Below are 14,686 nucleotides of genomic sequence, written 5' to 3' on the forward strand. Positions count from 1 at the left end.
AGATTCCACAGGCTCACCACTCTCAGTGAAGAAGTTTCTCCTCATCTCTGTCCTAAATGGTTACGCTGTGTCCTTTGACTGTGGCCTCTAGTTCTGGACTCCCGGCCATCCTGCATCACCCTGTCTAGTCCTGTTAGAAATGTAGAGGTTTCAATGAGATTCCCCTTCCACCTCATTCTTCTAAACTCCAGCGAATGTAATCCTAACCAACTCGTATCTCTCCTCATACGTCGATCCTGCCATCCCAGAAATCAATTTGGTAAGCCTATGCTGCAATCCCTCTATAGCAAGAACATCTTTCCTTCAATACGGAGACCAAAACTGCACACACTATTCCAGGTGTGGTCTCACCAAGGCCCTGTATAATTGTTGCCAGACATCCCTGTTCCTGTACTTGAACCATCTCACTATGAAGGCCAACATACCATTTGTCTTATTTTCCACCTGTTGCACTTGCATATTTACTTTCAGGGACTGGTGTACAAGGACTCCCAGGTCTTCTTGCACATTTCCCTCTCTCAGCCTACAACCATTCAGATAATCTTCTTTTCTGTTTCTGCTACCTAAATAATCTCACAGTTATCCACACTATACTGCATCTGCCATGCATTTGCCCACTCACTCACTGTCCAAATCTCACTGAAGCATCCCTGCATCCTCCTCACAGCTCACCCTTCCACCCAGCTTTGTGTCAGATGAACATTTGGAGATATTACATTTAGCTCCCTCATCAAAATCATTCATATATATATATATATATATTGTTTATAGCTTGGGTCCCAGCACCAATCCCTGCAGTACCCCACTACTCTGCCTGTCATTTGGAAAAAGACCTGTTTGTTCCTATTGCTTCCTGTCTGTCAGACAGTTTTCTATCTATCTCAATACACGACCCCCAATCCCATACGCTTTAATTTTACACGCTAATCTTTTATGTAAGACTTTTTCGAAAGCCTTCTGAAAGTCCAAATAAAACATATCTATTGGCCTCCCATGTCAATTTTACTAGTTATATCCCCGAAGAACTCCAGTAGATTTGCCATGCATAACTTCCTTTTCATAAATCCATGGTGACTGTGTCTGATCCTGCCACTGTTTTCCAAGTACTCTGCTGTTAAATCATTTATAATGGACTCTAGCATTATCCCCACTCTCGACATCAAGCTGACTGGTCTATAATTTCCTGTTTTATCTCTACCTCCCTTTTTAAATAGTGGGATTACGTTAGCTACCCTCAAAACTGTAGGAACTGCTCCAGGATGTATTGAATCTTGGAACATGACCACCAACGCATCCATTATTTCAAGGGCCACTTCCTTCAGTTCTCTGGGATGTAGATTATCAGGCCCTGGGGTTTTATCGGCTTCAATACCATCAATTTCCCCAACACCATTACCCTACTAATACTGATTTCCTTCAGTTTCTCCTTCTCACTACCCTGTGTTCCCCAACATTTCTGGTACGTTATTTGTAACTTCCTTTGTGAAGATGGAACCGAAGTATGTATTTAGTTGGCCAGCCATTTTTTTGACCCCTTTATAAATTCCCCTGTTTCTGACTAAGGGACCTGCATTTGTCTTCATCAATCTTTTCCTTTTCACATATCTTTGGTGGTGCCATGAGACAGAGGATAATCCATATAGAGGTTTGAGAGGTAGAAGGTGAAGAGTAGGGGCCTCTATTGTGGTTCCGGCAGGGAACAAAAGAGGTGAGGGAAGAAGTTTGGCAAATAGTATGTGCACGTTAGGGGTCCTGTCAATCACAGCAGAGAGGAATTGTTGATGAAGAAAAAGGAAGATTTATTGGACATACTGGTGTGGAAATTGACATTGAAAGAACAGATGCAACAGAGAGGGGAGAAACTAGGAAGATGAGATCTTTCAGGAAGTGATGTGGGGGTTGGGGGGCTTATAGATAGCCTAGCCCAGAGATTGATATGGAGCAATAGGGGAAGAGTCCGGGATCAACCATATGAATGTGGAGGAGAGGTGTAAATTGGAAGCCAAATTACTGACACTTTCAATTTGTGGCAAGAGCAGGACACAATTCCTCAGTTTGCCACGGTAAGAGCTGAAAGAGGGGAATGGGAGTCGAGGAGTAAGACTGAAAGAGAGTGCTCCACATATCCAACAAAAAGATGAGACTTCCCATACCAACACTTTTTTTATTTGGAGGAAGTGAGAAGTTTAAAAAAGCGGTTATTCCAGTAAGAACAAGTTCATTCGGGCAGAGGACGGTGGTGGATGGACACTGGCTGAACCTCTTAAGGATTATTTGTAGGTGACAGCTATTTGCATTGAACCTCTTAAGGATTATTTGTAGGTGACAGCTATTTGCAGTGTTCCTCAAACAGCCGGAATACCTTTTAGACATTTGATCAATTCTAAAGCTTTATAATCTGATCCGTGCTTGGAACGTTGCTATAGAATTAGGAATTACAAATCTTTTCAGCATTTTAGTTCAAAATGCTTAAGAAACACTGTGAGCTGAAATTTTGTTCACATGATCTGGAGAGGGTTTGTTCATTAAGACATTCAAAGTGTTTACACGTTCAGCTATTTCCTCATAAACCTCCCATGTTAACAATAATCCACAATTGTACGCAGGATGATGTTTTTCACTGTACCTTAGTACACATGACAAATCTAAATCTCAATTGAACTACTGGACTGCACATTCAATATTTCCTTTTGGTCTCTTCATTTGTCTTCCACTGCCTCAACCTGCAAATATTCTGTCATCATCCAAAGGATAGGGAAAGAATGCTGATGTTCAATTGATGAATTACTCATGAAAATTTCAACTGTGTAAATACAATATCCACTGTTGCCTATTTAGGCTGCAATTCAGTTTATTAATACACTTTTAAGATTTCTCACTTGACTGAAATTCCAAATAGTTCGTTTCAAGCCATTCTTTATATAAAAACTGAGATTTAAAGATTTTTTTTGTTAATTAAGTTTTGTTTAAGTCATTTTAATTGTTTGGATTATTTAAAGCATAATCCCTGAAATATTGTGCGAGCATGGCACTTCACGTGTTTAATTGTTCTTTACATAAATGTTGCTGAGGAAAGATGAGCGATAATGTTGTAAATTGTATTTTAAAATGGACCCTTATAGTCACAATTAAATGCCGTTAAGGTTTAACTTTGATTAGACATTCTTAAAATTTCATCTCTTCACCTCCGATTGTGTTTCTTTTCTTTGGGTTCAGCTTTAACTGGTTTTAATCCAAAACTGTGCTACCATAAACAAAATGCTTATCCTTTGAACTACGTTACCGAACATCTAAATAATTAATATTGCATGGCATCACAAATATTAATACTGGTGAATATTAGTAATAAAAAAATGAAATAAGAATTAGAAATGGTAATGAAGAGACATTGGCCGGGATTCTACTTTCTGGGGACTAACTTTCCCATGCCGGCGGGAAAACCGGCGCCAACCACTCCTGCGCCAACGGCCCCCCAGGTGAGGAATTCTCACTTGTCTAGGGGGCTAGGTGGACGCCGGAGGGGTTGACACCACTCCTGCCGGCGTGATTCCGCGCATGCGCAGACCGGCCAGCGTATTCTCGCGCATGCGCGGGGGTTCTCTTCTCCGCGCCGACCCCTGGGCAACATGGCGGGGCCCAGCGCGGTAGGAAGAAGTGCCCCCACGGAACAAGTCCGCCTGCAGATCGGTGGGCCAGGCCATCGTGGGGGTGCCCCCCCGAGGACCGCCCATGCATACTCATCTGCCAGGTCCCACCGTGTGGGACCTGAATAACCCATTCCGGCAGGACTGCCCAAAAATGGACGGCCGCTTGGCCCATCGGGGCCCAGAGAATCGCCGGGGGGGGGGGGGGGGGGGGGGCGCTGCCAACTGCCCCCGACTGGCATGGCGGGGATCGCGCCCCCTCCCGAAAAATAGCGCCGGCGAATACAGCAGCTGGCGTCGGGGCGGGATTCGCGCCTCCCCCCGGGATTCTCCGACCCAGTGGGGAGTCGGAGAATCCCGCCCTTTAAGCTTGACAATTCAAACCTTAACCTTAATTGAATTGTGTGCTTTTGAACAGAAGATTTAAAGTATTTAGGTGCATTCATGCCATTTACTTTGTTTTTTTATAGCTTGCACCAAGAGAAAAGGCTAGCTTGAACTACAATCAAAAATTGAAAGAGAAATTCCATCACCATCCTCACGTCAAACGTATAGCCCGTCACCGCCATTTACCGAAAATGATACACAACCAGTCAAAGGAACTCCGCATCATGAGAGAAGCACGGCGCAGAAAGTAAGTTTCACAACACTGCATCCCACATATGGTATTTTCTATAATTAAAATTAATTTTGAATGAAAATTTGATTCCGAATTTTATCGGTGCCCAAAAATGCTGCATTCCAACATAAAGCTACAGGTCTAAAATGAGACTACAATATAGCCTGATTAGATAGGCCTTCATTGTTTGACAAATAAAATCTGAGGCAGTTTTTAACTGCACTAAGCTCACAGGAGTGAGAATTAGTTTGGACCCACAATAATGCACTTCATAGGTTGGAATTTTATCCTCGAGGTTGCAAGAGTCTGCAATGCGTAATGAGCCTTTGCTGAGAGCCCAGACATATTGAAACACCTGTGCCCAAGGGGAAACGTTGCTTGACAGACAGCTTTTTCTTTTTGATCTATTTCTCAATTGCTCAGTGTTTACTTGCACAGGATAAAGAGGTGTCAGATGTTTGCAGTTACTGCTATTGGTCTGGCTGATACTTTTTTATAGGACTGTAATAAATTCAGTTTTATAAGAAAGGTATGAATGGATTACTTTTGTAAAAGCTTTTCCACGTATGTTTAAAAAGGTTCCCTCGTCCAGACATGTCTAAGGGGCTATGAATCATGAGTCCTTGAAAAGCTAGTCTTACTCCATGAAAGCTGTCGGCGGGGGGGGGGGGGGGGGTTTTGAGCGCGTTTAGGGTGGTGTTTCTCTGCACCTGCATCGCCGAGAACGACCCCACTATCAAACGGGATGCCCCACCGAGACCGCACTGACCTTCATTTCCTGAGCTGAGCTCATCAGTGCAAGAAGAAATTGGGGCGCCTTTTTTAAATGCTGCCCCGATCTCCCCTATTTTGGGACCCCGCAGTGCCCCAACTTGCCTGTTAGGGATCCTCTAGCCTCCCTCCTCCCCCTCACCCCACCTCATAATGTCAGGGCCCCCTGGGGCCCAATCCCAGGCAGTGCCAATCTGGCACTTGGCACTGGCATCCTCGCAGTGCCTTGCCAGCCTGCCACTGCTACCTTGTCACCTAAACGGTCTGGCTTAGTCTGAAAGTCCCAGGGAGAGGGATCGTACTGCCAGGATGCGCAGGTGCCGGTGCCAGGTTGGCAGTGCCAAGGTGTCTGGGTGGCAGCATGAGTGCCAGGGTACCACCCTGCTGAGAGCTTGACCACACAGGCCTCGGATGGCCTGGAAGCACCCCCACCCCCACCCCCTCCCCCTCCCCTACCCTGATCCACGTTTGTGTGGACTAGTGCTAAACAGCACCGTGGCAAGGTCTCCTCGGGCCTTGGGAGAATCCGGTGCCAACAAATTGAAGTGAGCCTAACTGCTCATTTAAATATTCAAATCTGGATCCCGCCCTGTGAGGGCAAGATCCAGATCATGCCATCTCGTGAGACCTTGTTGGATCTCACGAGACGTCCCAAGCATCGCAAATCTCACAAGAGGCCTCTTGCGAGATTTATAGGCCTCGTCGTGTCTCGAGTCGGGCATGACGAGACCGTTCGATCAAGCTCATTATCCTTGATTCCCATTCTAAACTCCATTGCCTAGCTCTGGATTCCATCCCTCTCCCAGGCAACTGTCTGAGACTAAGCAAGACTGTTCACAATCTTGGTGTCATAATTGAGCTGGTGATGAGCTTCCAACCACACAACTATACCATTACAGGACTGCCTATTCTCATATCCATATCATTGCCCAGCTTCACCCCCCTTCAGCTTCTCTGCTACGTACCCTCATTCATAGTTTTGTTATCTCTTCTCCTCACTATTCTAACATACTGCTGGTTGGCCCCCCCATATTCTGTCCTCCATTAACTCAAGGTCATCAAAAACTCTGGTCTAGGTCGCTGTCCGTGTAGAATTTGCACATTCTCTCTGTTTTTGCGTGGGTCTCACCCCCATAGCCCAAAGGTGTGCACGCTAGGTGGATTGGCCACACTAATTTGCCCCTTAATTGGAAAAAATAAATTGGGTACTCTAAATTTATATTTTAAAAAAACTCTGGTCTTGTCCTGACTTGCGCAAGTCTTGTTCAAGTGTTTGATTATTTTCCCAATATTTATTTGTGTCTCAGTGTCTGATTTTGCTTTATAATGTTCCTGTGAAGCACTTTGGGAAGTTTATGTTAAAGGTGCTATACAAATATAAGTTGTTGTTGAATTGTCCATTGTGTTTACATATTCTGACTGGGCCACCTATTTTCTTATCCATTTTTCTGCCCTCGTGTTCTTTCCAGAAGTCATATTATTCACATTAGGTTCCACTTCTGGACAGCCATCAGGGGAGAGATTCCTAGCTAATTTTCTCTTCTCTAGTCGATCAACTCTGAGGCCAATAGTAGCATTCCAGCTTCTGCCTTGACTGTGTTTGGCTAACTCAGCACACACTGGATTTTGTACATGAGTATGTCTGTTCTGCGTGGCTCAGCAAATCGCAGGATAAATTTTATAGGTAAAACACATAGCTAGCTTTTAAAATGAAATGGCTTGCAGCTAAGGTTGCATGATGTAACAGGATGAGATAACGACATTGAGTTTCAGTTTTTCGCCCGGTAATATATTGCGTAATAATTCAAGAAGAACAGCACGGTAGCCTTGTGAATAGCACAATTGCTTCACAGCTCCAGGGTCCCAGGTTCGATTCTGGCTTGGGTCACTGTCTGTGCGGAGTCTGCACATCATCCCCGTGTGTGCGTGGGTTTCTTCCGGGTGCTCCGGTTTCCTCCCACAGTCCAAAGATGTGCAGGTTAGGTGGATTGGCCATGATAAATTGCCCTTAGTGTCGGGTGGGGGCTACTGGGTTATGGGGATAGGGTGGAGGTGTTGACCTTGGGTAGGGTGCTCTTTCCATGAGCCGGTGCAGACTTGATGGGCCGAGTGGCCTCCCTCTGCACTGTAAATTCTATGATAACACCTGTCTGCCATCGTTATTCCTTGATGCAAAACCTATTATTGGATAATTTGATGTGATTTACTTAACACAGGACTACAAAAATCTAAATACTATTTTCTGTTAAGTTGTGCTGTTTGCCCTAATTTTCGTTCCGTGGATCCTTATTAATTTAATTTGAGTTTTTAGCTTTATCATCCCCTCATCTGTGTTGCATTTAGCATGCAAAAGGACTTTTGGACTTGCCTAATTCAACATTTTTAACATTGAACCTGATGAACTCCCCAAAGTCCAAATTAGCCTCTGTATCCATCTGTTAGCACACAAACACACATACGGCCATATGTATGAGCCCAGAGTATTCTAATGTATCGATGAACAAGCCAGCTGCAGGAGAATGGGAGCTGTCGAGCTCTCTTCCCCGCTTGCCAGCATGCAGAATCTGTTAGTATTAATCAGGCAGTTCCATAAGCCAAAAGACAGCATGCTGTTGGATTCCTCTGATTTACCCTGAGACTCATTTCAGCAATAAATACAATTATAGATGTTCGTTAACTAAATTGGATAGACAAACTATTTATTCTGCACCTCTTCACCCCTGAGTGCATGTATATTTGAATGAGCAAATCAGTGTTCAGTTGCAACTGCTGTCACTTTCAGCTCTCACAATTATATTCATTCAGCAGAGCTCCTTGCATGTTTCATCTGACCACATTAGTCTTTATATTATGGACTTTAAACTAGAATGAAAATAAATCCTTTAACCTAGCTTTCAGCTCCCACCTCAACTGGTCAGTCTGGTACGAGTGAAAAGTAGAAAAATAAGATGTGCAAAATTTAGACCAGTGTTCTTCAAACTTTTTTTCCGGAGACCCATTTTTACCAACCCGCCAACCTTCGGGACCCAACCCGGCCGAACTTCACGACCCACGCCGGCCAACCTGCGCGACCCACCATTTTCTCTTGCCTTGTTTGCTGCTGACAAAAATGGAGGAAATGGTTTTGGTTCCCTTTGGCCCTCGTACACGCTCCTCCAATGGGACGTGTTGGATGAAGGTGAAGCCTTCCGGTGTCGGAAAGTATGGAGTCTCCAACTGTCTAAAGTTGTGCATCTTTCCTGTAAAATTTTATCAAATAAAACCCCCCCCGAACTTGCAAAAGAAAATAAAAATAAAATAAATGAAAAATAAATATTCAATGAATAAAATGAATAAACCCACCCCGAACTTGTAAAACAAAAAGCTGCGACCATTAAAAAAAAAAAAGTGGCCACACTGTGCATGCGTGCTTGATCACCAGTTATGCGCATGCGCACCGATGATCGGGCGTGCATGCGCAATGCAGCCGCATTTATTTTGACATGTTCGTGGCCATTTTGAAGGCCGCTTGCAGCCGGCGTTATTAAAAGCTGGCTGCTGTGCGCAGATTTGCGTGATCGAGAGCGCCGCGGAGGACAGCTCCGCGACCCTCCCGGCACCCATCCACGACCCACCCATGGGTCGAGCCCCTGAGTTTGAGAATCATTGATTTAGACCACTTGAGTTGTCAAAATAATATTTAAAAATGTTAGATGCAATGACAGAATTTTAGACACAGGATCAGACTATTCAACCCAGCAGGCCAATGCTGTTGTTTATGCTCCAAACAAGCCTCCTCCCATCTTACTTATTACACATCTTGAACTTGTCTAACTTAAATGCATGTGTACTAATCGCCTCAGCCACTCGGTGTGGTAGCAAGTTCTGCATTTGTAATGCTCCGAGTAAAGCAGCTTTTTCCTATTCCTTATTAATTTATTGGTGACTATCTTATAATTGCCACTCCTAGTTTTAGTTAATTATGAAATCCCTTCATAATTTAAAAAACCACTAACCAACCGGTCCACTATAACTCTTTGGAGCTGAAAGCACCAACCCATTCGGTATGGTACAGGAAAAAAAGATAACCGGAAGAAGGACAACATTGAAAACAAGAGATTTTTAAATAATCTATAAGCTGGAGTTGATTTTTATGAATGAGTTCACATTGAACTGTGAAATCATATCTATTAGTTTTGAACTATTTTTAAGGTTTAAGGCTGATAAAGTAACCTATCCCTGAACGTGTATCTTTATTTCTGTAATCATTTCTGTTCCAATATAATAGTTGAAAGACTACAAGATTGCATAATCTTGCTCAGATCAGCTGAGCTTACTTCATCAGCTAGTTGTCAAATATTGGGGGAAAGAAAGGATTCTTACTTCACATTCCGGATCCAGAATGTGTATTTCCTAATATTACTACCTTTCTGGATTCAATCTCTGGCGAACAGATTTTTAAAAAGCTATAAAGAAGTGATATGAAAATATCATCTCAATGAGGCAGTAAATAGATATTAAAAGATCAAGAAGGCAGGAAAATGGTTACAGACAGCCGCAAGTAATGGGGAATATGTGTATACAGTTTAAAATAAACTTTCAAACTGAGGATGAATTCTGCGGTAGTTGGATAGCAGGAATAGATAATTGGAAAAAGGGTGAGCTAAAATCACTGATAAGACTAGGTGGTGCCAGCTTCGCCAGAAGAGAGAGAAATTGTGTAGGAGTCGTGGTTGGGGAGGGGGATTGAAATGGCAAACCGGGAGCTCAGAAAGTTGCTTTTTACATTTTCTGTGAACACTTTTTTGTTAATTGTAAAAATGTTTTGAGATGGGATGGGGTGGGTAGGTGTTTGGCTGGTGGGGTGGAAGTTATGTGATGGAATCTCGACCAATATGTTCAACCAAGTTTGATGATCATTTGAGAAAAAGAGAATGTGTAAGTAGCATGTGGAAGGAGGGAAGAGACTCGGAGAGCTGGGAAAATGAAACATAGCATACGTGGTTACAGGCCCAATCACCCTGAAATAAAGAACATTTCAGTAGTCAGGTAATACAACTTATTAAACAGGCATTGACAGTCTTTTAAGAAGAGAGGTAGGAAGAGACGTGTATTTTGGATGTTTGTCTGTGGAAAGCCCCTGCAATGCACCCACCGCCACACTCCTGTAAACCTGCCTGTTCTTAGAATTTTATTGTCCTTAGGAAATGTTCTTTCATTAATTTAGAGGCAATTAATGAGACTTGTATGCATGATTTTGTTTAGCTTTTTGAAGAGAAAGTGCCAGTTAGTTGTTGTCCTGGAAATATATTCATGTTTAAAAGTGTATTTAACCAAATAGTAGCTCATTACAAATAGTAGCTCATTACAACCCTATTTTTCTTTCAGGGAAATGAATCGTCGCAAGCACAGCAAGCCAGGCTCTGTACCATTTGTTTCCGAGAAAAAGAAGCATATTGTGGCTGTGGTAAAATAATTATTCTGTCTGTGTGGAAATGAAGTGTCTTCAATTTGGAGAATGCTTCAGAACTAAATTTCATCAAAATTAAATCAGAATTACAGAAGTCCAAGTAATATTACTTTATGCCGAAGATATATTTTCCAGAAGCTGATTAAGATAAACATAAAATAGAAATATACAGAAAATTTCTAGTGAAGATATAAGCTGCTTCAGTGAACATATTTGTTTCCTGAAAATATCTACCAACTACCCAGCAAGTAAGATACACTTTATATTATTGAAGCCTCAATGTTCACTAAAGTCTATACTAATGGTAAAAAAAAAATGACGGTAGAGTCAAAATAATTTGAAGAGGTTTGTTTGCATTCTAACGATGATGCATCTTTTTTAACGATTGCATCTGTAACCTGTTTTTTTTTTTTTTCTTTAATGCTTTTACATATTTGGAAATAAAGTTGGAAATAAAGAACTTTCAAAGAATTGTTTTCCTGATTTATGTGACAAAAGATAAATGCAAATATGTAATTGAAGTATCTTGATTCTCATTTCATTATTGTGTTCGACTAACTGATCATTCTACTCTTTCCAGCCCTCACTTTTAAGTTACTTCAATTTATGAAAATTCAAATATTGGGCCTGTAACCAGATTCATTTTGTAAAAATAAAAATACATATTTAATAAATGCATTTATTGTTCTGCATTATATTGTCTTTAACATTATAAATACTTGAGAAAATTGCCCATGGGTGCACTTTCGGGAGGCAGGTAATGAATCATATACAAAATTTCCAACATTAGTCTTTCTGACATTTCCTTTCTGTCCCTTCCACCAAGATACATATACATAGATACGTAGAAGATAGGAGCAGGAGGAGGCCCTTTAAGCCTGTTCGCCCATTTATCACTATCATGGCTGATCATCCAACTCAATAGCGCAATCCTACTTTCTCCTCAATCCTACTTTCTCCTCATAACCTTTGATCCCATTCACCCCAAGTGCCATATCTCGCTGTCTCTTGAATATATTCAATGTTTTAGCATCAACTACTTCCTGCAGTAATGAATTCCACAGGCTCACCACTCTTTGGGTGAAGAAATGTCTCCTCATCTCTGTCTGGAATGGTTTACCCTGAATCCTCAGAATGTGACCCCTGGTTCTGGACACACCCACCATCGGGAGCATCCCCCCTGCATCTACCCTGTTTAGTCCAGTTACAATTTTATAAGTCTCTATGAGATCTTCCCTCATTCTTCTGAACTCCAGTGAGAGCAACCCTAACCTAGTCAATCTTTCCTCATATGGCAGTCCCGCCATCCCTGGAATCAGTCTGGTAAACTTTCGCTGATAATAACCGAGTAGTGTAATCTACATGAACAAACTCTGATCATTTAAGTCCCATCCAGTCTGGTGGTGAGCTGACTACTTTATAACCTTTATTAGTGTCACAAGTAGGCTTACATTAATACTGCAATGAAGTTGCTGTGAAAATCCCCTAATTGCCACACTCCGGAGCTTGTTCAGGTGCATGGAGGTGCAATTCAGAATGTCCAATTCACCTAACAAGCATGTCTTTCAGGACTCGTGGGAGGAAATCAGAGCTCCCGTGGAAACCCACGTTGACACGGGGAGAACGTGCCGATTCCGCACAGTGACCCAAGCCGGGAATCAAACCCGGGTCCCTAGTGCTGTGAAACAACCGTGCTAACCACTGTGCTACTGTGCCGCCCTTATTGCTGGGTAATCCTTTTACTACTGGGTAATCCTAAATTATGTTGAGCTCGTTGAATACCTCCATACATACAATGTTCTTTTTTTCACTTACATTTTTGCTATAATAAAATGTAATTCTTATTTGGCACGATGGTCCATAGTAACCCATGAACACAAGTAATCTGATTTCATAATACTTCCTTTCTTTGATGCTGGCTCAACTATACTGGCCTCCAAAGTGTTCCATACATATAATAGATAGCCACGTGAAAATATGATGATGTGACAATAATGGAAACCTGACTCAAGAAAGGCAAAATGGGGTACTAAATATTCATGGATACAAGGTGTTGGTTCAGGAAGGATAGGAATGGAAAGAAGGGTCGGGAGATGGTAATATTGATATAGATTAACACAAGTGCTGGAGAGGGAGGATCAAGGAGGGCGAACAAATAATAGAGGTATTATTATCATAGAGCGGTAAGAGTCCGTCAGCTTACGTAAAAAGGGAATCCAAGAATCTTCCAAAGGCATATAAATAATAAAAGGAGAGTAGGGCTGAATTGGGGCCTTAAAGGGGATTTGCACATGGAAACTGGGGAGGGGGGGGACATGGTTGAGAAACTAAATGAGTACTTTGCATCTTTCTTTACTTCGGAAGGAGCTGCCCAAGTCATTGTGAAAGAGGAAACAGCTGTGACAATCGATGCATTAAGAATTGGTAAGAAGGGTAGAACAAATGGAGGAGGACTTCAAGAGGTGGGACATGCAATCTCTGTCGTTGGCGGGCAGAGTGCAGGCAATTAAGATGATGGTCCTCCCGAGGTTCTTATTTGTATTTCAATGTCTCCCTATACTAATCACTAAGACCTTTTTTAAAAAAAAATAGACAGGAGCTTCGTGTGGGCAGGGAAAGTCCCGAGGGTAAGGAGGGGGTTCCTACAACGTAGCAGGGACAGAGGAGGATTGGTGCTACCGAATTTGGGCGACGACTATTGGGCCGCTAATGTGGCGATGATTCGTAAATGGATGATGGAGGGAGAGGGAGCGGCGTGGAAAAGACTGGAGAGAAAGTCCTGTAAAGGGACGAGCTTAGAGGCGCTGGTGACGGCGCCGCTACCGCTCTCACCAAAAAGGTTTACCACGAACCCGGTGGTGGCGGCAACATTGAATATCTGGGGACAATGGAGGCGACAGAGAGGTGTGTGGGGAGCCCTGGTGGGGTCCCCAATCAGGAACAACCATAGGTTTGCCCCAGGAAGAATGGATGCAGGATTTCAGAGCTGGCACCAGTTGGGAATTAGGAGGGTGGGAGATTTATTTATAGATGGGACATTTGCGAGCTTGGAAGCATTGGAGGAAAAGTATAAGTTGCCCCGGGGAAACTTCCTTAGATATATGCAGGTGAGGGCGTTCACAAGACAACAGGTGAGGGAATTTCCGCTGCTCCCGGTACAGGGGATTCAGGACAGAGTGCTTTCGGGGGGGTGGGTCGGAGAGGGCAAGGTGTCAGAGATATACCGAGAGATGAGGGAAGAGGGGGAGGAGTTGGTGGGCGAATTAAAAGGAAAGTGGGAAGAAGAGCTAGGGGAGGAGATAGAGGAGGGTATGTGGGCTGATGCCCTAAGCAGGGTAAATTCCTCTTCCTCGTGCGCCAGGCTTAGCCTGATTCAATTCAAGGTGCTACATAGAGCACACATAACGGGAGCAAGACTGAGCAGGTTCTTTGGAGTGGAGGACAAGTGTGGGAGGTGCGGCGGAAGCCCGGCAAACCACGCACATATGTTTTGGTTGTGCCCGGCCCTGGAGGGGTATTGGAAGGGAGTGACGGGAGTGATTTCTAAGGTGGTGAAGGCCTGGGTCAAACCAGGCTGGGGGCTAGCTCTATTTGGAGTTGCGGATGAGCCGGGAGTGCAGGAGGCGAAAGAGGCCGACGTTGTGGCCTTTGCGTCCCTAGTAGCCTGGCGTAGGATTCTACTCATGTGGAAGGAGGCGAAAGCCCCCGGACTGGAGGCCTGGGTAAACGATATGGCTGGGTTCATAAAACTGGAGCGGATAAAGTGTGCCCTGAGAGGATCGGCTCAAGGGTTCACCAGGCGGTGGCAGCCATTCCTCGACTACCTAGGGGAACGTTAGAGGGAAGACAGATGACTGACCAGCAGCAGCAACCCAGGGGGGAGGGGGGGGTGGAAGTTTTAGTTTATGTTAAACAATTAGATTACCATGTTGATTAGCCATTTGTTTATTGTTAAACTTTCTTTGTTATGTTTGATCTGTAAAGGGAAACAATTTTGATCGAAAAAATTTCAATAAAACATTTTTAAAAAAAATAAAAGAATTGGTAAGAAGGAAGTATTAGACTGGTTGTACTTGGTAAACTGATAAGTCTCCAGCACTGGATGAGATACATCCAAGGATACTGAGGGATGCAAATTGCAGAGGGACTGGCCTTAGTTTTCCAATCAACCTTCGCTTCAGGGGTGGTACCGGTGACCTGGAA

General features: G+C 43.4%; 1 protein-coding gene across 2 annotated transcripts in view; it reads left to right on the forward strand.

Annotated features, from left to right (window-relative positions):
* The window catches only part of dcaf13 (ddb1 and cul4 associated factor 13), a 120,084-nt gene extending 108,923 nt beyond the window's left edge, over window positions 1-11,161 (forward strand). For both annotated transcript variants that reach the window (XM_072467175.1, XM_072467176.1), the window contains 2 exons: window positions 4,115-4,278; window positions 10,402-11,161. In XM_072467175.1, the coding sequence (XP_072323276.1) occupies window positions 4,115-4,278; window positions 10,402-10,489 (252 nt within the window). In that variant the 3' untranslated portion in view covers window positions 10,490-11,161. The remainder of the gene's footprint in view (window positions 1-4,114; window positions 4,279-10,401) is intronic.
* The last annotated feature ends 3,525 nt before the right edge of the window (window positions 11,162-14,686 follow it).

This window comes from Scyliorhinus torazame, chromosome 11, assembly GCF_047496885.1.
Source record: "Scyliorhinus torazame isolate Kashiwa2021f chromosome 11, sScyTor2.1, whole genome shotgun sequence".
NCBI lineage: Eukaryota > Metazoa > Chordata > Chondrichthyes > Carcharhiniformes > Scyliorhinidae > Scyliorhinus > Scyliorhinus torazame.